Source organism: Leptidea sinapis, chromosome 3 (genome assembly GCF_905404315.1).
Source record: "Leptidea sinapis chromosome 3, ilLepSina1.1, whole genome shotgun sequence".
Classification (NCBI taxonomy): domain Eukaryota; kingdom Metazoa; phylum Arthropoda; class Insecta; order Lepidoptera; family Pieridae; genus Leptidea; species Leptidea sinapis.
The window spans coordinates 7,141,991-7,166,034 of record NC_066267.1 but is presented as its reverse complement, the minus strand read 5'-3'; the positions used below and the strand labels follow the sequence as shown (position 1 = coordinate 7,166,034).

General features: G+C 37.0%; 1 protein-coding gene across 1 annotated transcript; it reads right to left on the bottom strand.

Moving 5' to 3' along the window:
- Positions 1-429: 429 nt before the first annotated feature.
- LOC126979399 (sec1 family domain-containing protein 2-like) lies at positions 430-23,338 on the bottom strand. The gene is made up of 10 exons (XM_050828679.1): positions 23,331-23,338; positions 22,914-23,110; positions 22,296-22,547; positions 20,950-21,255; positions 13,615-13,787; positions 12,199-12,425; positions 10,576-10,745; positions 9,672-9,958; positions 6,262-6,423; positions 430-3,390 (listed from the first exon to the last, which is right to left on the bottom strand). Exons 2-10 carry the CDS (start codon positions 23,088-23,090, stop codon positions 3,183-3,185), a joined length of 1,962 nt encoding a protein of 653 aa, XP_050684636.1. The 5' UTR covers positions 23,091-23,110; positions 23,331-23,338; the 3' UTR covers positions 430-3,182.
- Between the last annotated feature and the right edge of the window lie 706 nt (positions 23,339-24,044).

Here is a 24,044-nt window from a genome sequence, read left to right as displayed (position 1 = left end):
ACACACACTCACGCACACAGAGTTCTAGCTAGGTCTGAATAAATGTAAAACCAATATATTGTAAATTGGTTTAGTTATAAGAATTAAATAACGGCGAAAACTGGCCTCCTATTCCCTCTCCCTCCTTCCCTTTTCCCAAGATCCCCCCCCCCACCCCACACCCCTCTTATATTTATATATTATATATGTATGTATACATATCTATGTATTTATTTACCTTAGTTTTTAAGTTCTAGTCATTAGTTTTAAGTTAGGTTAAGTGATAGGTTAATATTACGTTATATCAATAGCAAATAGCCAGGTTTTCCCAGTTTCCTGGATTCCCCCCCCCCCACAAACCTCATGTATTAGTTTTTTAAGCATAATAAAGTTTTATCCCTCAATACGTAGATAGGGTTGTAGAAATAAGTTTTCTGATACCTACATATATAAGGCTTAATTGTAAATTGCTTTAATAAGTAGATTTAAGTAATTTTGTTACAATTTAATACCAAATATAGAAATTTTGAATTTGAATTTTTTTTTTGACTGGAACGCCAGTTCCAATCAGCTATCGTTTGGCAGCGGTCGTCCCCAGGTGTAATGCTACTTACTGAAGTACAATTGAGGGCTGGAAATTACAAAGGTGTTAACTATTCAAAATTTAATTGTGTTTTTTTAGTTAGAAAGGTGCTTAATGTATACGCCAATAACGTTACAAAGGTGCTAAGCCATTACTTTCGTGTATTAGTTCCTAACCTTCAATAAAGATGGCATTGGTGTCAATGAACGAAGAACGAAGTTTTTCTTACAATGGTGTTATCTGTCAAATGTTAATATTTTTTTATTGTGCTATCTGTGGTCATATGTTTCGTATTTCTTGCGTGGAAAAACACCACAATGGATGAAAATCATTGAAAAAGGCGTAGAAATGGTGAAGGAACACATAAAACAGAGGAAAAGAAGAAGAAAATCAGGGGTGAAAGATACTTGACGTGTAAAAATGACCTTATCCCACCAAAATTACCTACATCATCTGAGGTATGTAAATGATGTTTTGCACATTAGTAAAATCATATTTAGACACGATATAAGTACCAATATTATTCTCGTTTTTTTCATTAAAGGTGACATGCAATTGTTTTTATGACTGCAAAAAGATATCGTCAGAGTTTAAACTTGATCTTTTCAACAAATATTATCAACTTGACGAGAGTGGTCAAGGTACATACATATTGTCATTATTAAGTATAAGACCAGCTAAAAACCACTAAAATAATGGCGTTGAGGTAAGAGACACGGTCTATTATAATATTCCTGATGGTTCAGGATCATTGGTGCAAGAAAACTTTCATGTAAATATTTGCACTTGGTCGAAAACAATTAGCAACCATTATATCTAAAAAAAGAGAGGATTTGTCATTTACAAAGATGAAAGAACTAGTCATAAGGAAAAAAAATACACTGAATTGCATGAAAACATGGTGGTTATGCACATTATGAGGTTGCCAAAGGAGGTAAGCATCTACACTAGACACCACAGCACTAAAGAGTATTTAAGTCCTAAATTAAATTTCCACAGGCTATGTAAAGCATATAATGAGCTTCACCCAGATGTGCCGGTATCTTATAAGTATTACAAATCTGTCTTTCTTAAAAGGTTCCCAAGTCTTTCCTTCAAACAACCTCGAACTGACACTTGTAAGATATGTGATAAATTGAACTGCCTTGCCAAAGCAAAACAAAGGCAAGCTATTCTGGAGCTTCAAAGCCATCATAGAAAGGCTGAAGCTGCTACAAGTGCAATGACCAGTGATATAGCAGATTCACAATTACCAGGTAGCAATCTTCATTGCATATCTATTGATATGCAACAAGTCATGTTTGTATCCTCTCTAGTACACAGTGAAATGTTTTACAGAAGGCAAGTCTTGTTATAATTTTTGTGTACACCTGAATGATAATGCTCAATCCTTTATGTTCATGTGGAATGAGAGTATGGGAGGAAGAGGAGGAAATGAAATTGCTTCATGCATTCTGAAGCTTAATAATAGTATTAAATTGTCACCAAAAGAAATACTGAAAATTTGGAGTGACAACTGTGCCGGGCAAAATAAAAACAGGATGGTGCTGTTCATTTTGATACTGCTTGTTGCTTTGGGTCATTATAAAGAAATTAATCTTAAGTTTTTGTTATCTGGTCACTCATTTTTGCCTTGTGATAGGGACTTTGGGGTTATAGAAAAACGTAAGAAACGGTGTAAGTCATATGTGCCAGAAGATTTACAAAATATGGTGTCAACAGCTAGAACAAATCCACCATATTTCAAGATTGTTCCAATGGAACAGTTAAATTTTTTTGATATTGAAAAAGCTACTGACAACATAATCAATACAAAAAAATTTAACATTTCCAAAGCTGTATGGTTAAAAATTGATTATAAAGATCCTGGTATGGTGTAAAGATGCTGTATGGGTATATGAAAGAGACCTTTTCAGAAATAGAAGATTTTAATGCTGTTAAAATATGGAAAAAAGGAAAGGGAGTAAATGATTTGTTAAATTTAAACTTGGAAGTTTCTAATAGGGTAAATACTATACAAAAAGAGAAAAAGGCTGACTTATTAGCTATGATAGACTATTTAGAAAAGGAAGCACACAAAGAGTACTGAATTTGTGTAAGTAATTATAACTATAGATACAAATAAATACATGAACACAAATAACACCATTGCAAGCTTAAGTACTATGACAGTTAGCACCTTTCTATTGAAATAGGCTAACTCTTTTAACAATTTTCTTATTATTTTGTATTTAAAGTGCTATAAATAGAATACTATAAGTGACATACTGTTTTTTATTAAGATATAAATATAGAAATATGAAGACTGAATAGAATTTAAGACAATACTTTATAGCTTTGCAGTATTTTTTTCTGAATAAACAGTTTTTTGTAATTTACTTTGTTTTATGTCTAAATCACTTAGCCCCTTTGTTATTTCCAGCACTCAATTGTTTCACCCGTGACGAAACGCGTAACATTACACTGCCCAAATACTGAGAGTCCTTGAAAACAAATTTATCTCTTACAAACAATGTAAGGCCGTCAGCAAAACACAACACAAATAAACTCTGTCAGCTTACAACTACCACTTCTGTCCCTTAAACAATCTCCAGCTCTTTTTGGATCATTCAGCACACCGCTATAAGGTCAGTACATCCCTCATGGCATCGACGGGGTTCACAAACTTAGTGGAGCCGATGATCACGTTATTGTCAATGCCGCTGGTGATGACACTCCGGTTCAGTTGTTTGCACTCGTCCGCGGTGATGCCACCAATCACGAATACGATCACAGTCTGATTATCCAACGGATGCTTCGCACCTCTAGCCTTCTTGCTGGTTAGTATACTAGAAAATTACGAATTTATTTAAAACTTCAAAGCACCGACTCCAAAGCTAAATATGTAGCACATGCTGATAATAGTATTTTATTAATATTAAAGGTAAAGGTTTGCAATAAGAGGTGTATTAAATATTTTTTTAAACGTTTTTTTTTCCTTTTATAGTGTTGGTATATATAATCAACCTGAATGAAAACTCCTAAAAAAGCCGTAAGCAAAAAAAAGAATTATATGATCCACGTAGACAAAAATTTTCATAAAAAGAAAGCTACTGGGCCTGACTAAGAAATATTTTTATGGGACCAAATAGAATCTATTCCGTATCAAACTAAAGAAAAAGTACGCAAATCAGATCATAAATCTCAGAATAATCGATGTAAATACATAAAAAATATACCGATCGAATTGAGAACTTTCTTTTTGAAAAAAGAATTCCTTTTTGAATATGGTATACCTTCCTTAAAGGCCGACAAAGCTTCTGTGATTCATCTGGTGTTACAAGACTATGTGGGCGACGGTGATCACACCGGAGATCACACAGGAGGCCGGTGCTTAACACCACCGGCCTCCTTTTCGATAAAAAAATAACAGAACACACGGCAAGGTTACTAATACAAATTAAAGTTACAGTAAAGAGCTCCTTCATAGGTCACCAGACAGACAGTATATAGGCCTCACTGAGCACAAATTTAAGAAATATGAATCTTCTTCCAATTATGTGGGTAGGTGAACACGGAAACAATAAAATAATGTCTTTGGATCAAAACCAGCGTATTTTAATTACTTTCAAAGAAATCACAACGTAATTAGGCAATTAGAGATGACTACTACAGCACATCAACTAAATTAAATCGTAATACAGCGCGATGGCGAAGATTCCGAGCGATTCGTCACAAGCGTGGTGCGCTGGCGCCGTCTCGTTCAAAAGTGAAGTCAAGATGTCCGACCGCACTGCCATCGACAATGACGCTTCGCTAGGTTGTCATTGACAGTTGTGTCAACCTGACGTTTCACGTTAACGCCGTCAAATATATAAGGCATAGGATAGAATATAAATATGCTTATTTACCATAGGGAGTGACAATAATATAACATATTGAAACAACACTTGGTTACTTAAAAGTTATATCAGTTAGTAAAGGAACTTTGACATGGGAAGAAGAACGGACAGGAAACTCCCAACCCATCTTTTAAATTGTGTAACAACTTAGCAAATTATAAAATTTTAGGTGGCCTGCGCAACCTGGCCTGTTTACTATAATATAGCATATTATATGTAATATATAAAATTCTCGTGTCATGGTGTCAAGCATTGAACTCCTACGAAACGGCTTGACCGATTCTCATGTAATTTTGAGTGCATATTGGGTAAGTCTGAGAATTGGACAACATCTATTTTTCATCCCCCTAAATGTTAAGGGTGGTCCACACGAATTTTTTCTTAATTTTTTTGACATTTTTTTTTAAATTTATTTGATTATGAGTCAGCATTAAAAAATACATACAACTTCAAATTTTTACCCATCTAAGATCAACAGTTACTTTTGTATCGCGATTTTAATATCGGCAATACAACGTTTGCTGGGTCACACACAATTATGTAGTATTATGAGTAGACTAAGCTGTTATTGTATGATTGTAAAGATGGGCCGGGATATGCCATGCGAGTTTCAAGACTGTACCTCAGTTCTGCTCGTAATCCGATTGTTCATTCGAAGTGCGAGCTCGAGAGAACGACCCAACCATAGATTTACAATAAACTTAAGTTGCTTCTCAAACATTCTTTATAATGTTATGGAATAATGCTTGTAAAAAGGAATTGTGAGCATTATTAGAAATTAAAACAATAGGTATATTCTATCCCCCTTATTCATAATGGTCCGCTAACTTTAAACAGCCGCTAAGGGGTGTTTTTTCTCATTCTGACTTAGGTCAATAGAAGAAGACAGAGTGCGAATTAGCAATGGTTTAAGTTAGCAGACTATTATGAATAAGAGGGATAATCTATGCCTAAAATAAATTCATCATAAAAAAGAGTTAATTTTTTTTAAAGAATACTCTATGTGTGTTTTACAAACAATACCGAATCCAAAAAAGTACTTCACAGAATTCTTGTCTCTTGACAGTTTGTCTGTATGTCCGGCGAAACACAAAGACAATTCTTTTTTTTTAATTCTAATTTTGTATAAATATTAACAAGGGGCCAATTATTATTGTATATTTATAGTATTATCAAGTAATATTAGACAATTAACTGACATAAATACGGCGCGACAAGTTTACTTTAGTTATTTCCATAGTATTAGGTATGTCCTATGGTATATTGCTATGGGGAAAAGCTGCCAATTATTAATACAATATTTTGTGCTGCAGAACTCGCGATAGTTACAAACTAAAGAATCATTGAGAGCAAAACTTAAAGAAAATCTTGACTGTTGCTTCTCAATATATTCTTGATAATGTAATGTATGTTCAAAGGCACATAAGTGAATTTGCTAGAAACTGTCATAACCACAATGTTAACACCAGGAACAGACAAACAAACTTATAATATCTACTACTCGACTAAATCTTTTGTGGGGCGATGTATATCTATTGTATTACAGCAAGATCCCAGAAAATATTCAAAAGAAATGTTTTACGAAATTCTAAAGAAATGCTAAAAACGTTTGTGTGCTAAATGTTACTATAACATAAATGACTTTCTTAATGATACCACAGATTGGGAATGGCGACCGCCCTCAGGCTATTAAATAATAAGTTTAATTGTACGATAATTTACCATAATTTTTTATGAAAAAAAAAGATGATACACAGATATCATAACAAAAAGATAAAGGACATTATATATGTGTTAAATATCACTGACGTAACATACTTAAGGCCACTCCTCAGCAGATCCTTGATGCCCTCGTTCCGGTGTCGAAGGTCGGGGAGGTCTGGTCGTTCCGTATTAACCAGATCGTCAACCAGCTGTTGTAGGACCCCGCGGTATTCGTGACCCACACCGTTCTCACTTTGTTTCAGCACTGAGTTGTACCTGAAATTATACACCCCGGGAATTTTTCTCTCATTATATTGCCAGTGAAGACTTACGGTACGCAGACGTGGTCACTATCTATGGGCCTTATTAGAAAGCTTTTGGTCGCTTAGAGGGCAATGGAGAAGGCTATGCTCGGAGTTTCCCTGCGAGATCCAATCAGAAATTATTAGATGCGTAGGAGAACATCTTATGTCTCAAGGTGACGAGCGTAGTTGTAGTGCCACACTGCATTGTAATGGGCAGGGCGTATCCACTACCACTAGCTGTACGTCCTGCTCGTCTCGTCCCTTATTTTCATAAAAAAAACACCGCCATCGCCCCAATGATTGCGAAACTGAAGTGGCAGGGCACATAATTCGACGGACAGATGGCCGGTGGAGCAGTAAAGTCCTCGAATGGCGACCACGGTTGTGTTGGTAGGCCCCCCACAAGATGGACCGACGATCTGGTCAAGATCGCCGGAATGCCTTGGATGAGGGCAGCGCAGGTCCGATCGTCATGAAAATTTTTGGGGGAGGCCTTTGTACAGCAGTGGACGTCTTCCTGATGATGATGATCGTGATATTGAACTAGCATCTGCTTTAGATTCATAACGCGCTCCCTCAGGAACTCTTTAAGACTCACTTTTCTCTTTAACTCTCCTCAAGAACTCGACATAATGTCACCTGTATATTACATTAAAGTCAAATAAACTTCCTTTAAAATATTTTTTTCGGAATTAAGCTTTAATTTGCGGTAGTCCATAATTATTATTCTAAGAGTTTTCTTATTATTATATAAATATTAATTTCGCTAAGACTTTTCTTTAATCAATTCGACGCGAGTTTCGACTCTACACGAGGCATCCTCAGGAGATGTGGACTCGCCAATTTCTGCCACGAAAATCTCGCCTCTAGAAGCGCTGTTTTATTGTGAACACGTTGATGTAGGGTTGCCTGCAAAAATCGGCCCTAATAGAGGTTTGCGAAGATTTAAATTTCAAAGCGTATGGAAGTGAGTGGCATAGAGATCCGAGGTAATTATACTGTGTAATAATAATAATAAAGGACCGAACATTGGTGTCGTGTCTGATGGCACCCGACCATATTATGTTGGCGATGCAAGAGTTTTAGCAGCGGTGATCATGTACCGTCAGGTTCTTGTGAATGAACCTCTAAACTGCATATGAAGTCCTGGTACATGTTGCTAGGATGACACATGATTTCAATTGTTATGAAAGACATTACTATCACCGCTACCATATTTATGTTCTCCTATTGTTTATGTAGTAATAGTTCGTGCACATGACGTCACACTGTATTAAGGTATACTCGCGTCATACATAAGGCAATCTCATCTTCTTCAAGTATGATCGCCTGGTACCAAAACAATGTACAGGGTGGCGCAATAGAACGTGCATATTTAAAATATTGATTAAAAAATAAATACAAAAAGTATAGTTAAAATAAAACTGAGGTATTATTAAGAAATAACTGAAGTTTATTTTTTAAAAATAACATCGTCTAAATGATGACCCTCTCTACGACGACACTCCTCTAATCGCAAACGGAAGTTATTGAAAACTTTCTTCAGTAATGCTGGTGTAATTGCTGCCATTTCACCACGGATATTCTCCTTGAGCTGATCGATGTTTTTCGGATTATTGTGGTAGACTTTGTTCTTGAGGTATCCCCACAAAAAAAAGTCAGGAGGCGTCACGTCTGGACTACGTGGGGGCCATGGGATATCACCTCTTTTCGAAATCAGTCTGCCAGGAACATCTGTTTCACAACCGCCATGGAGTCATTTGATGTGTGACAGGTAGCTCCGTCTTGTTGAAACCAAGTCCTAGAATTCACTATTCTTGAATTTTCAAGCTCTGGAGCTAAAAAACCTTCCAACATCGCAACATAGCGTTCGGTATTAACAGTGATGTTTTGCCCCCGCGCATTTTCAAAGAAAAACGGTCCAATTATTCCTCAACCAGAGATTGCTGCCCATACTGTCACTTTAGGACTATGCAGTGGTTTCTAGTGCTTGAGTTGGGGTTTCTCACTGTTCCAGTAACGACAATTTTGACGGTTTACGAACCCATTGATATGGAAGTGGGCCTCATCTGAGAAAAGGATATTGTCAAAATTGGAAAATCGATTAAGCATTTCATTAGCAAATGCGGGCCTTGCTCCGAAGTCAGACTCTTTCAATTCTTGTGTTAACTGCAGCTTGTAAGGATGCAGTTTAAGATCCAAGTTTAAAATTCGTTGCAAACTTTGTCTCGATAAGTGTAAGACAGACGATCTCTTGGGAGTAGACATTTGTGGATCTCCTCGTACAGACTGCATAACTCTCTCAATATTGTCGTCGGTCCTAGATGTTCTTGGACGACCTTTTGCTTGTGGTTTAAACGTTGAACCAGTCTCTTCAAAACGCTGTATCCATATTTTAATTAAATTAGCACTCGGAGCTTCACTAATTTGCCGTAGTCCATATTCAGAACAATATAAACGCCTAGTAACGATGTATGAACGAGAGTTCTCGTAAAATGCGCGCACGCAAAATGCGCGACGCTTCCCGTCGAAGTGACTAAAACTACATGAGTCCGCCTACCCAACGATGCAGACTCCCCCCGCCCGCGCACTTTCTACCCCCGCGATAAAAGATGATGCAATATGCACTTTCTATTGCGCCACCCTGTATAATGCTTCCTTTCTCATTTTTTCCCACGTTAATTCTTATAAATTTATGTGTCTCGCTTTTTTTTCACCGACTTTTTAATCACAAGTATTAGCTAAAAGAGGTTTTCACTTCAAAAACTACCTTACAATACAAAACACATATTAACATTCGTTTATTTTATTTTAATCCTATGAATAAGACCAAGTTGTGTTTGCCTATTATTGGATCTAAATTACGATAACTTACAATTATTTCTATGCTTAATCTTTGTATTTTTGATGTAAATCTGTTGGTGAATCATTACATAGATAAATTAATTAATTATTTTCGTTGTGGTTGATTATGCACTCTACAGCACAGGTGGCGTTAAACGTTTAACGCTACCTTGTTGGAAGTCGCATTAGAAGTATCACTACAAAAACATATAAAATGTCAAAACCATTGTCAAACTACTGGTAGCAAAATAAATTCCACTTTTTAAATACCAATTTATTAGTCTACACTGTTAGACTAGCCTGCATCACCATAAATACCAATTCCGGTAATCGTAGACCAAAATGATACACAATAACATAAAATAATAATAATACCTCTGTAGATTGTTCCTCATCTGCGAAATAGTCTTGAGATCACTCATAATATTTATAGATATCTGTTCACACTCCTCCGGAGTCACAATGTGCCCAGTTTCAACATTAGTGAGCAGGGTCTTATGGTCCTCGAATATGGCAACACTGAGGGTCTCCTGTAGTTGGTCTTCGTGTTGCTTGTTGAAGACCACTTCGGCACCAGTTAGCGAGTATACATGAACTAGTAACGCCAGCAAATTCTCTAGTTGTAGACCTCGGTCCTTACGAGACTTTATTAAATGACTCAGCTGAAAATGATAAGTTTAAATCAGTTTTTAAAGCCCGCTTGACATTCACGAGAGAAGCTCACGAGAAAGCGATAATTTGCAATCGATTCACATAATATTCGCAGGCTCTCGCATTGTTCTTCGACTTTCCTCGGTTTTTGGCGCGAGATTCTACCTCGTGTTGTGTTTATACTAAAAAATATGAGCAAAGAATAAAAGACTTGAAGTAATCCGATTTTATGCCAATCCAGTTTATTTAGCTTAATTGGTTTTAGACGTAGAAGTAGTTTTGGTGGCGGTAGTGCTCAGGACGAAAGCTACACATACCTTAAGTAAGGCCAACGAAAGTAGATAAATAATGTAAACAGTTTCAGGCCTTCAAAATACTTTTATTTGAATAAATTATATAAAAATTTTGGATTCCCTATTCTAATCGCTGTCGTCTGTATGAGACAAAGTAGATTCGTCGGAAGATTCAGAATCAGCCGTGTTTATTACAAAATAACTCAGTACATAAACTACATTAAACTCAGTAACTGTCCGTTTGTTTACATTCTTTATATCCTCTCGTTCGCCTTTTTACTTATAATACTACAAATGGCAGAAATTTGAAGGCCCATATTATTATATTATCCAACCTGATGCAAGACGCTGGTGGACTCACGACTAGCGGCCAAATTCTCAATGACCTGCTTCTCAAGACTGGTAACCAGGTCAAACTGTGATCGATTTGGTGACTTGATCATCTGCACCACTCCTAGTGCTTGTTGGAGAATGCCCGCGTGATTGCAGATTATTTCGTTATTACCTGGAATTGAATAAAAAAATTAATATCTCCACTAAGATTGACATGGAGAAGGACAACCTATATGAAAATTACGTAAAAAAATAGAATCATGTAATGTATTGTACGTGAGCACTATACAATAACATTTTTTATCTACACCCATGCTTTAAATCCTCTATTAAAGATTCTGAAACAGTAAGCTTATTGCCAACATTAAAACACCCAATGTTCTAATAACCATTACATCACCCAAAAGAGTGTTGTAATGTTGTACTGAATTTCATAACAACACTCCTATGTTTTTTTTATCCCTTCATGCGCAAAGAGTTTCAACATACAGCCACATTCTTATTGCTCGATGCGTGGTATCCGATGAATTTCAAAAAAAGAACATTTTCGTTTACGAGCGCTCCACACTCCCAGAACGTCGAGCGCCGTAAAAAAAGTAGGTTATTCGAATCCCCGCCATTTTTCCTTGATATTTTTATTGTTTTATTTACAAAAAATAAGCGATTCATTTTAATCGCTGGAAAAGAACATTAAATTAGAGTGAATTTTAATTATTGCACTATACAAAATGAAAATTACTACTAAAATATATAATTGTTTCATTAATACTTATTTTATTTGTATAGAAGTAATGAATGATATTAGGTTACTACTAGGACTGGTGTTTTAATGTTAGCAGTAAGCTAACTGTTTCAGAATCTTTTAGAGGATTCATATTCTGGGTGTAGATAAAGTCTTGTATGCAACTGTTGATAATTAGGTATTAAAACATGCGATACTATTATCATATCATCAAATCCACATTCGTGTTTTAATACCTCTTATTACACAACAGTTGCATAAATAACTAAAATGTAATTTTGTACATAAAAAGCAACATTAATAGAATAAGTGGTCACCCAGAGGAAGTAAATCGAACACAATTCATAAGAACCCAGAGGAAGTAATTCGAACACAATTCATAATAATGAACAGTATTCAACACATTGACATACACTAAACAACTAGACTCACAATCACGCTCAAAAATTGTCTAAGGCAAAACTCAGTCCATTAGGCAGAATTATTTGTGTGTTTCGAGTATTCGTATTCGTGTATTCAGTTGTGTTTCGAACGCGCTTTGTATAACACGCCACGCAATGACAGTAATCAGTGAAAAACTGTGCAAATAACAGCATAATATCCAAACTTTAAAAGGAGTTGTATTTCAGGTAAGGGCCCCCTTAAATTAACAAAATTTTGTAAATAACTTGACGTTTTCAATCATTTTACTAAATAATTACACTTCAATTGTAAAAACAAAATGTTCTTGTCTCGTGTTCGCGTCCGTCTCTTTCGCATCGTAATCAAACTCTAAATCAAATTCTAATAGACTTTGAACATATCTGCCACGAAATAATGTTTTAATTTAATGATTTTAGTATTTAAGATATATGCTATAACAAGCTAGAAAAGTTTTATTTACCTTTGGAGACTGCGACCAGTTTTTCAACACTCTGTGGCGTCACCTTTAGCAATGTCTTTAGTCCTGGAGACTTGGGTAGGTCAAGTTTCGACAGTTTGTTGTAGAGGTCAAGCATGACCTCTTTTTGAGATTTATTGATCATGTAGTCGTATGTTTGTAGGCAGGAGTCATCATTGGCATGATAAACACATCCTGGACTCATTTGGATGTCATCTGGATGAGATACTCTGAAATAATACTCTTTATGTTGATCAATGAATTTACCATTTATTAAGAAAAAGGCACACATATTACCAGCATATGCCAGTGGGGGTCTTCTTTGCTCGGGTATGGGTACAACTAGCTTTTAGGCTGATGGGAGTATCAAGGTTTTTGTACATGATGCCTGCTCCGACTTAAAGCCCTTCAACGATGGTGTCCCGCAAGACTGTGCGCTAGCAGCGGCATTAATTGCTATGCACAGGATTTGCCTCCTACACCGGCCGTGCCAACATCTGTCGGGATAGCTTCGACAACAACCGGAACAAACTTATGTCACAAATCGCGGCTATGATATGCAAAGTCTCGGAATGAGCCCGGCGAAGTTTAGTCCAGTTTAACTCTAAGAAGACACAAGTTTATATGTCCAGCGTTAAAAAATCTCCTTTTTATGTATATCCCCTCGAACTTGGAAAATAATGCCGAATTGGATTCTAAAAAGCTTGGTGTTAGGTACAGCAAGTATCACTCATTAAGGTAAGGCAGTACTTAACTTCAGGTTGGATGAGGGCAGCGCAGGACCGATCGAAGTGAAGATCTTTGGGGGTGGCCTTTATTCTTCACTTTAAGGCACAAATTCGGTTTCATATGGAGTACTGTTCTCACCTTTGGCCAGTACCAGCTTCTTTCATTTGACCACATACATGAGAAACGGCTCGAAACATCAAGTCATGAAGGAACAAAAATTATATAGCAAGAAATTAAGATTCCCGTAAGAACTGCTTTGCGTTGTTTTATGATTAAAGATCTGTACCTTTATGCTTATTGTCGATATGCCCTACATGCACTAAATAAATCCATACAGTTGAAGAGAGTCATTTGATCAAAATGCTTGCTATCCCGATACGCGGGGGAAAGTTCAAAAATATTGTATTCACTGATAAAAAAATGTCAATCCATCCATTTAATGTTTATATTCTCAGTTTGGATGAGTGCAGAAACCCTTTTATGTGAATGTACATACTTTTCTGTAGCATTATATAGTTGGTTTAGTATTTTATTAGCAAGCAATGGCAAATAATGAGGCATCATGGTTGTCTTCAAAATGTCCTAGTAGGAACGCCATAGAAGTATAAATTGTGCTTAGTCATGGTATATTATGTATATTTCCATATAACACTTGGCTGTTAAATTCCACAATTTTATTAAGTGACTTACACAGTAACTTGGCAGAGTGGAGTCATATCGACGGCAACTTCATTAGAATGTCCTGGAAACCTTGGCAGAACTGCAATCATCCTGTCCATTACTGATTCTGTTGAATGGCTTGTCACCCCACATAGATCCAATGTTCTGTCAATTATGACGAGTGATATTGGTGTTGTACAAGTCTAAAAGCAATATTGAGTTTATCAAGAATATTTTTGTTTGTATACTATGCCTCATTGTTGGAATATTATTTCAGTTCACATATTATTCATTTATTTTCTCGAAATTAATTCCTTTAGAATTCTTTATGGTGATAGTTGAATAGCTGCCATTACTTTAGCAACAAACTCTGATAGAGAAGAATTGTACAATAGTTATTTATGCAACTGTTGTGTAAAAGGGGTATTACAACACGAATGTGGGTTGGGTGTTTTAATACCTAATTATCAACAATTGTTTACAAGACTTTATCTACACCCATAATATGAATCCTATATAAAAGATTCTGAAACAGTAGGCTTACTGCTAAGATTAAAAAAGCCAGTCCTAGTAACCATAATATCATCAAAAGGAGTGTTATTATGAAAACGGATGATATAATGTTGTACTGAATTTCAATACAACACTTGTTTGGATGATGTAATGGTTATTAGAACATTGGGTGATTTAATGTTGGCAATAAGCTAACTGTTTTAGAATCTTTAATAGAGGATTTAAAGCAAGTGTAGATAAATAAATTAATATATGTGTGATTTGGTATCAAATGTGGATGGTAGTGTTGTAAAAGTCATAGGCAGTTAAAGGCATACCCCAACAACTGGATTGAACATTTGCTGCGAACAGGTTTAGTTGCAAATGAAAGAAACCAAGAAAGTATAACAGAGCAAATTGATTTTCATAATCTCTGCCTACTATCATAATTAATACATCCCGAACTAATCAGAAATAGCACACCAAGTTGTCCATTCCCAATACTTCCTTTGATTACAAGAGATGATGATATAGGCAAGATATTCTCCTGATGGTGATACTGCCTGTCCATTACGATGCAGTGCAGGGTTCTTGACATTCTCAAAATTCTGCAGGGTGATTGTGCTCATCAACATAAGACAAGATGTAAAGTCACAGTAGCCCAATAACTTTACTATAAACATCACTCTTAAAACCGAAATACAAATAGTGCTTACAGGCACCATACCTGTAAGACTGTGATACCCTATCTAGAAATCATCCTATGCTAAGATTTTAAATTTGACCCACCATGAACACCACCCCATAATTTTTTCTCAATATCTGTTACACCATTAAATGGCATTCTACTACCAGGTGAATGGAAGGACACCAAAGCAATCGGCGGGATGCTACGGTTCCAGAACTCTTGGGCCAAAGTAGACAGCTGGTTGTTACACGCCCTTTATCACCACAACGACCACAGCTTCATCGTGGTAAGCATCCCGGAGGACCAAATCCCCAAAATCTTGGAGCATGAGCGCCGGCTATCATTCATGCTGGGCTCAGTATATCTGAAGTTCCAGGGGCCAGGAGGTAAATACACCGAGACCCCCCCCCCCCCCCTCTAAGGATACAAACGGTGAGGCATCGACAACAACTGGGAATAATATAGACGACAGTGATGCACTGCCGGAACCCATGGACGCTCAAGCAATTGACCCAGCAGACGGCAACTGCGCCACTAGCTCTCCCTCGGAGGAAGTGCTCGACAGCCTAAAGGAGCTCGAAGAGCTTCTGGCGACGGGCACCAAAGGCGATGCCGACTGCACCAAGGGCATTGAAGAGCTCTGCATCGGGGATGGCGAGGAGGGTGTGCTATCCAAAGATGGCATCCCCTTCTAAGTGCAGCACCATCCAAATAAACCTCCACCATAGCGAAACCGCAACGGCCCAACTTCGGAAATGGTTGGAGGTTAACCCTACAGCTCTCGCCCTAATCCAGGAGCCGTGGGTTAGGCGGGGCCGGATATGCCATCTCTCCAATATCGGAGGTAAGCTTATACATTACTCAGGACCAGAACACCCTAGAGCCTGTATCTACATTTCTAATAATCTACATGTGCAACCCCTAACAGATTTTTGTTACAGAGACTTATGCGCAATAAAAATACTGGACAGACACATCCTTCCAACTCACCAGAGAGCGATAGTGGTCGCCTCCGTCTATATGCCTGACGGGGAAGACCCACCGCCGGAAGAACTTGTCAAACTGGTGAACTACTGCGAGACAACCAAGAGCGAGCTTATTGTGGCTGCAGACTGCAATGCACATCACCCGCTCTGGGGCATGCAAACAACCAACAAAAGGGGTAAGCAACTCACTGAATACCTTTTTTCTACTAACCTTAATATCTTGAATGTAGGTTCAGAACCCACCTTTGTAAATAGAAGGAGCAAAACAATTATAGACATCACCTTAGCAACAGAGGGAGTGTCTGATTATATATCCAATTGGCATGTGTCGAAAGAAGCATCCTGCTCAGACCACAAATGGATACTTTTTAACATGGAGGTAAACATCACTACACCGCCTCCCAAGAGGAAACCCCGCAAAACGAATCTTACTCAGTACAAGTCGCTGATGGAATCACGTCTAAAGGACGAAACACTCCCAGCCAGGATAATCGGAGTAGACAACATCGAAAACCAAATAGAAAAAATATACGAATTCATGACTGCCAGTTATCATGCTACATGTCCCCTCACCAGCCCTCAATCAGACAGACCAAGACCCCAGACCTGGTGGGGACCTGAATTAGAAAGGCTCAGGAAAAAAAGTGAGGAGACATCTGAACCGCGCAATGAACACAGGCGATCAATACGACTGGGACATCTACAAAGAGTGTAAGTCTGAATACAAGAAACGCATCAGATACAGAAGATCAGAAGGCTGGCGTAAATTTTGCAGCAGCATCCAATGCCATAACCAGGCCAACAGGGCAAGGAAACTAAGCTCTAACCAACCCAGGCAAATCCTCGGATCCCTGCTGAAACCTGACGGTACATTTACCAACTCACCAGAGGAAACAGAGCGAGTCCTGACGGAAACTCACTTTCCAGGATGCAAAATAATGCAGCATATCGAGTGGGTAAATGAAAACATAACCGCTGAGGAAGCTGACTGGCAACAAGCACACAAGTTGGTGACAACCGATAAAATAAAGTGGGCTATAAATTCCTTTCACCCCTTTAAGTCAGCAGGACCTGATGGGATCTTTCCCGCCTTGTTGCAATGGGGAGGAGAAGGTCTCCACAACCGGCTGATCAACATTTTCAGGGCGTGTCTAGCGCATAGATACATCCCTAGGATATGGAGGGAAGTTAAAGTGATCTTCATACCTAAACCAGGTAAAAGTGACTATTCTAACGCTAAATCTTACAGACCCATAAGCCTTACCTCTTTTACCCTGAAGACCCTAGAAAGGTTGTGTGAAAGAGAACTGAGGGAGAATTACCTTAAGAACATACCCCTACACCCCAACCAACACGCATACAGTCAGGGTAAAAGCACCGAATCTGCACTCCACGCTGTAGTGAACGTTATAGAGGGCGCACTTTCGGAAAAAACCTTTTGTCTAGGAACTTTCGTGGACATTGAAGGAGCCTTCGATAAGACAAAATTTACAAAAATAAAAGAAGCATTACACCGCCATGGAGTATGTACAACTCTGTCATCATGGATTGAAAACATGCTCAAACACAGAGTGATTTTACTAAATGAAAGTGAGACACAGAAAGCATTTGTAGCTAAAGGCTGCCCCCAAGGAGGAGTTATCTCACCTCTTTTATGGAACTTGGTAGTAAATGATCTAATTACCACTCTAAACGAAAATCACTACTTTACGGTAGGCTACGCAGACGACCTAACTATATTAATAAGCGGAAAGTTTGCCAGTACTATATGTAAAGTAACAAATGCAGCATTGAAAATCGTGGAAAGATGGTGCATAGATAACGACCTATCAGTCAACCCACATAAAACGGAATTGGTAATGTTCACAAACAAAAGAGTTCTGGGTAACTATAAACTGCCAAAACTGTTTAACACCGAACTCCAACTAAACAGCGAAGTGAAATACTTAGGAGTTATACTTGACAGCAAGTTAAACTGGGCGGCCCACTTGGAAACAAAAATAAATACAGCTACCGTAACCTTCTGGCAATGCCGTAGAATGTTGGGAAAGACATGGGGACTTGCCCCGAACATCGTACTATGGCTCTACACAGCTGTGATACGACCTATGATATGTTACGGCGAAGTTGTATGGTGGCCACGCACCAAGCTGATCACTACTTGTAATAAACTGCAACGATTCCAAAGACTAGCGTGTATGGCTATCACAGGATGTATGCGAACTACACCTACCGCGGCTGTAGAAGCTATGCTGAATCTTCCGGCACTACACCTCTATATAAAACAAGAGGCGGCCTGCGCCGCAGTAAGGTTGAAGACATTAAATCTTTGGAAAACCACTCAATCCTCACACACAGAGGTTCTAAATAAGGTGATTGAAAAGGAGCCTCTGCTGTTGGCAGTAAGTGATAGATCTCCAAAGGTTTACATATTCGATAAGAGATACAAAATACAGCTGTATGAAGAACTGAAAGAGGACCTCAGTACAAAAAAACTCAGGATTTTCACAGATGGCTCAAAGACAAGGTCGGGCACGGGATACGGAGTGTTCTCGGATGACCTAAATATAAGAATAGCTGCATCACTAGGAGCTCATAACACTGTCTTCCAAGCAGAATGTATGGGTATCATAGAAGCAGTCACTGCTACTTTGACTCGAAAGGTAAAAGACTACTCCATCCGCATCCTTTCAGATAGCAAGACGCTACAAGCCCTACAAAGCCACACTATCACCTCTAAGCTAATATACAACTGTCACCAATGTCTGAGGGAGTTATGCGAAAATAACAACCAAGTAACTCTTCAATGGATAAAGGGACACAGTAACTCACGAGGGAATGATGCCGCTGATGAATTGGCCAGGAGAGGCTCAGCGATGACAGCAAAAGGACCAGAACCAACTATCCCTCTCCCGCCTAGCTGGCCTACGAAGGTAATACGCCAACACACCAAGGAATTACATAATAAGTACTGGATGAATGTAAGTGGGTGTAGACAAGCAAAAGAAGCTCTACCTCAAATAGACCCCAAGCTCTCTCGCAAGCTAGTAAAACTTCCACTACCTAGGTTACGGAAAATAACTCATGTACTAACGGGTCACGGCCCTTTTAACAAGCATCTGTTCAATATAGGTGTCACCGACAGCCCACTGTGCAGAGCCTGCACGGAGGCGGACGAAACGGCCGCACACGTCATTTTGGAGTGTAGGAGTGTGGCCTCATACCGGGCCAAACACCTGGGGTCACCGAGGACTCTCCCCGAGGTCATAGGTGACATCAGAGGTTTGATACATTACCTTGAGGAACTAGGGTGGCAGGATTAGCCGCCCTCCTCACCACGCAAAATAGGCGCGCTGTAGTCGTCGAGTTGCGGATAATAGCCCGTGATAACCTATAACCTACACCATTAAATACTATACATTCATATGGAGAAACTGTAAGATAATAAAATAACCGCGCGAAAATGCACATATAATGTGTAGTTCGCACCATTTCATAATATTCTTCTTGTGTTTGAACCCATACCACAAATGCCATTGATTAGTGATCGTTTAGACCGCATACAATAGAGATTCGTTTTTTTTCTTGCAGTGCATGAAGGGTACCTAATTAAAGAAATCACCAAATACTTAAAAATGATCACTCCGGCTGACATGTGGTTGTCCAAATGTTTTTATACAAGATTTCTAGAGGCCTACTAGATTGTCCACAACTGCTGGCTTGTATTGGCTTTGTTGTGTATAGAACCAATTTGGTCTTCAATAGCTAATTTCTAAAGATTTGTCGCTATCAAAATATGTTTTACCAAAAAACTAAAACACATATTTCATAGCAGTATACAAAAGACACATTGACATCGCTTAGCACTACAATAGAATAACATTTCTTATTTTTCTGTTTTGTTTAATCCTAAACCTTTATACCCTTGATTGAATTAAACCTAAGATAAACAAGTGGTGCTTGCTACTTGCCTATAATTAGATCTACATCCTAACAAGATGATTTGAAATATTTGTATGCGCAATTATTGTATTTTAGATGCAAAACTGTTGAACCATTAAATAAATAAATAGTAGAGCTCACTGAGCACAAATTCAAGAAATATATTAAAGCTAAACAGCCACCTAAAATTGTATAATATTATATGAAGTAGGCTAAGTTGGTGTATGATTTAAAAGATCTGCTGGGAGTTTCTTATCAGTTCTTCTCCCCATATCAAAGCCCTTTACGAACTGAACTAGCTTCATGATGTTAACTAAGTGTTGTTCCAATATGTTAGGTTATTGTCACTCCCTATACGCTATAGTAAATTAATATATTTCTATTCTATTTTGCCTATTTTTTTCCATGTCATCACAGAATAATGATTGTGAACAGACAAATACAGTTCTTTTGTGAGACTTTCACATGTTGATAAATTAATAAAATATGTAATTAAATACACAAATGAGTAAACAGTATCTGATGTCATAATTAGGTTGAAAGATATTTATTTCTTATTAAAAACATAATATTGTCACTTACATGAGAACATAAAAATATGATGTAATAATTTATCCGCCGTTCTTTAGATGTTCAGTACATACATATACATTATAGTACTTATTCTTCTTCACAAAATTTATGATTACACACTTTTACAGGTCACTGTCACATAACAAACAATTTCAGACATGTGTTTTATAAAAACTTTGTATATAGTCTGATAACTCATGTTTAAATGTTTTTAGCGACTTAATCTTTTTGAGAGATGAAGGTAGACTATTAAAAAGTTGTGCGCCCTCGTAAATAAACATACGCTTGCCGTAATTTGTTCTTATCTTAGGTAGTATCAAGTAGCTGGCTCGTCTCGTGCTGCGTTTAGACGCATGTTTAGTTTGGGTGAGTAAGATTGATGTATAGATAGAATTATGTAGAATTTTTTGTATCAGTATACATGTATGGTATGTGTAAAGTTATTTTATGTTCATGAGGTTAGTTTGTTTGTATATTTTAGAAGTAGGTGTTAAATAAGCGATATGAAATATTATGAGTCTATTTTGTATTGTTTGCAATTCAGCTAACTTGGTTTTTTGAGCACTGCCCCATATTTCAATTAGATATATAAGGTGTGATTTAACTAATGAATTATATATAACTATTCATAATTCCTAATTTAACCCTAGATTTAATATAAAAACAATATTTTTAACTGCTTACCTTTTTCCTAGCAATACAGACAGGAGAATTTTCCAAAACACCAGCTAATAAAGAACTTAACTGTCCCATATAAAAAATTTCCTCTTTATAACTCAATGACTCAAATAAGCTGTTCAAGCCTCCTGCCAATCTTCGTATTGCTGACCTCTCATTATGTGATAGTGAATACAAATCCACCGAGTTTGAGTCAGGTTTAAGTCTACCTTCATATTTAGGATACATATTGTGATATGGCGGCGTTAGAAACAGTACATTAGTAGGTGTGATTGAGAATAGTGGGATATAGATAACTTCAACGGCATATTGCTGAAATATATAACGTCATATATTATTATATTCTATGTAAATATGGTATTTATTTTTTTATGAAAATAAGGGACAAGACTAGTAGAATGTTCAGCTGATATGTTGTATTAATATGTAAAGATTAACTTAAATATCTGGTGGCATGGTAGTTTCATCTTGGTGAGGGTACTAAGATGAAATGGGTACTTAGTAGAAGTGGAACTGTCTCACTATTCTTGTTGCCTTTCTCTGTATTTGTGATACCTGTATCGATGACCATCACTATCACAATATGACTTCAGCAGGCAGTTGTCTGTTTGCAAACACAAGTTTTAAACTTGGGATAATTAAACTAATAATTAACTAATTGTATAAGTATAATTCAATAACTATATTATGTTTTAAGATATCCAAAACACACTTTAAGTGTTGTTTCATGTTGTGATTATATCTCTAATTATTATTTTATGATGAAAAACAGTGAGGTTATTTTTTTGATGTACATACAAGTATTTACTGTCTCTTGTGAATTTACTAATAATCAAAATTCAAAAGAATTGTTTAAAAAAACATTTGTGTGGTAAAGGTTACTATAACATAAATGACATTCTCAATGATACCACATGTTAAGTAAAAATGATAAAATATATATTATATATAATTTTAATATATTAAAAATTATGGTAACTTCAAAAAGTGTGTACCTTCCTTAAAGGCCGGCAGTGCTCCTATGATTCCTCAGGTGTTGCAAGATAATGTGGGTGGCGGTGATAACTTTACACCAAGTGTCCGAACCTCTCATTTATCCTCCTTTTCCATAACAAAAACCATTGAGAATGGAGTGACCACCCTCAGACTATTAAATAATAATAAAATTAATTGTACAATATTACTTTGTTACCATATTTTTATGAAAAAAAGAAGCCCTCTGAGTTTGTTGTGCCCGTTCCTTTCAGGTCTGAGGCATACTTTTTGGAATGGGAGGTAATTTTTGACTTTTAATAAGTGATATAACATTCTATTTTTAATAATAATATTTGAAATTGAATTTACCCAATTACCTCTTTACCAATTGCATCCTTCAACATTCTTTCTAACTCTTTTGTAGCTTCAGAAACAGCTTTTCCTGATGTTATTACATCAGTGACATCTTTTCCTTCATTCAACTCTAAGTATACCACATCTAAGCTAGCACAAGATATCAGTATACAGTGTGTAAAGTTACTGTTTGACACAATATCTTTGATGCTCTGTAACTGGTTGCTTGTTGCTTGAGTCAAGAAAACTGCTTTATGTTGTTCTTTTAGGCCAAACTGAAATTATCATAATTTTAGAATTTATAATTAAACTACAAAAATAAATAGTAAATATTGTATAATCTACTTTCATAAGGAACATTATTCCAAATACAACCAAACTATGGAATGAGATTCCTTGTAGTGTTTCCCAGACAATTTGACATGGGTACCTATTAAATAAAGGGTGTTAACTTTTTTAAGAGGTACACATGACATATGTGTTTTATAAAAGGCCGGCAGCATTCCTGTGATTCTTCTGGTGCTGCAGGAGAGTGTTGGGAATGGGTGAGAAGGGCGCCAGTGATCATTTAACATCAGCAGATCCATACACTCGTTCGGACTCCTCTCCCATAAGAAAACAAGGTTATGATTGCTACTGACCTCAAATGGTGACAAGCTTTTGACTCCTACTGCTCCTCCCTGCAGTAAATTGAATAGACCGCCATCCCAATGAAGACTTTCTGCTGTACAGTCATCAATAAACACGATTGCACCAATAATGCGGTTGTACACCTCTATCCACCAATTTTTATTAAATTCTTTTAGTGGTGAACTCATCTTGTCAAGTTTAGTAAACACTATATTTTTGAGAATACATATTGTAATACTATAGTTAAATAAAGTTTAAATTATAACAAAAAATATAATTGTGCATAAAGAAATAAAGTATTTTGTGTGTGTTAGAGAAGTGAAATGAGGGATAACTAGCAAATAACAATATTATTTCATTTCTAAATAGCAAGTTTTATATAAATATTATAAGGAAAATCGTCAATACTAAGTAAATAGTAAAATTACAAAATATGATTCAGGTTACAGTCACAACACAAACGACAGGTCACGCGACACTTGACAGACGTCAGAACGAAGTTTGTTTTTATTGTAGTTGTCAATGTACGCAACTCGTGCCATTATACAAACGAATCAATGGCGACCACTAATGATTCACTGTCACTTGCACTAGTAATACCATCTCTCTGCCATCCCTGTTTCGCTGTCAGTTCGACCTGTTTTGCCACCATATTAGATTCGTTTCTTTAGTGGGTCGAGTTATTATTGCAATTGAAATGCTGCAAGATTTGGATGCAAGTACCTACACAACTGTTTTTCGCAATCTTCAACCAATCACAATCATGATGAAATGCGCGCCAAACATAAATTGATCGGTTATTGCTTTTGCAAAAAAATTCACAGTTTTTTATGGAAAAGGAGGACAAACGAGCGTATCGATAGTGTAAGTAGGTGATCACCGCTGCCTACATTCTCATCTTAACCACCAGAGGAATCATAGTAGCATTGATGGCCTTATTAAAATATTGACAATTCTTTGCCTTTATTAACTAATTTAACGCCCTTTATTAATTCATTTAAATTTAATAGTTAATTTAACAGGCACGGTCTCCTTGCGAGGAATCAATAGGCAGGATGCTCAAATTGATATTTACAATAAGTATTCCTGTGATAATTTAAGGTTTCCAAATATATCTAGTGATTGTGATAACTGCTTAGTTT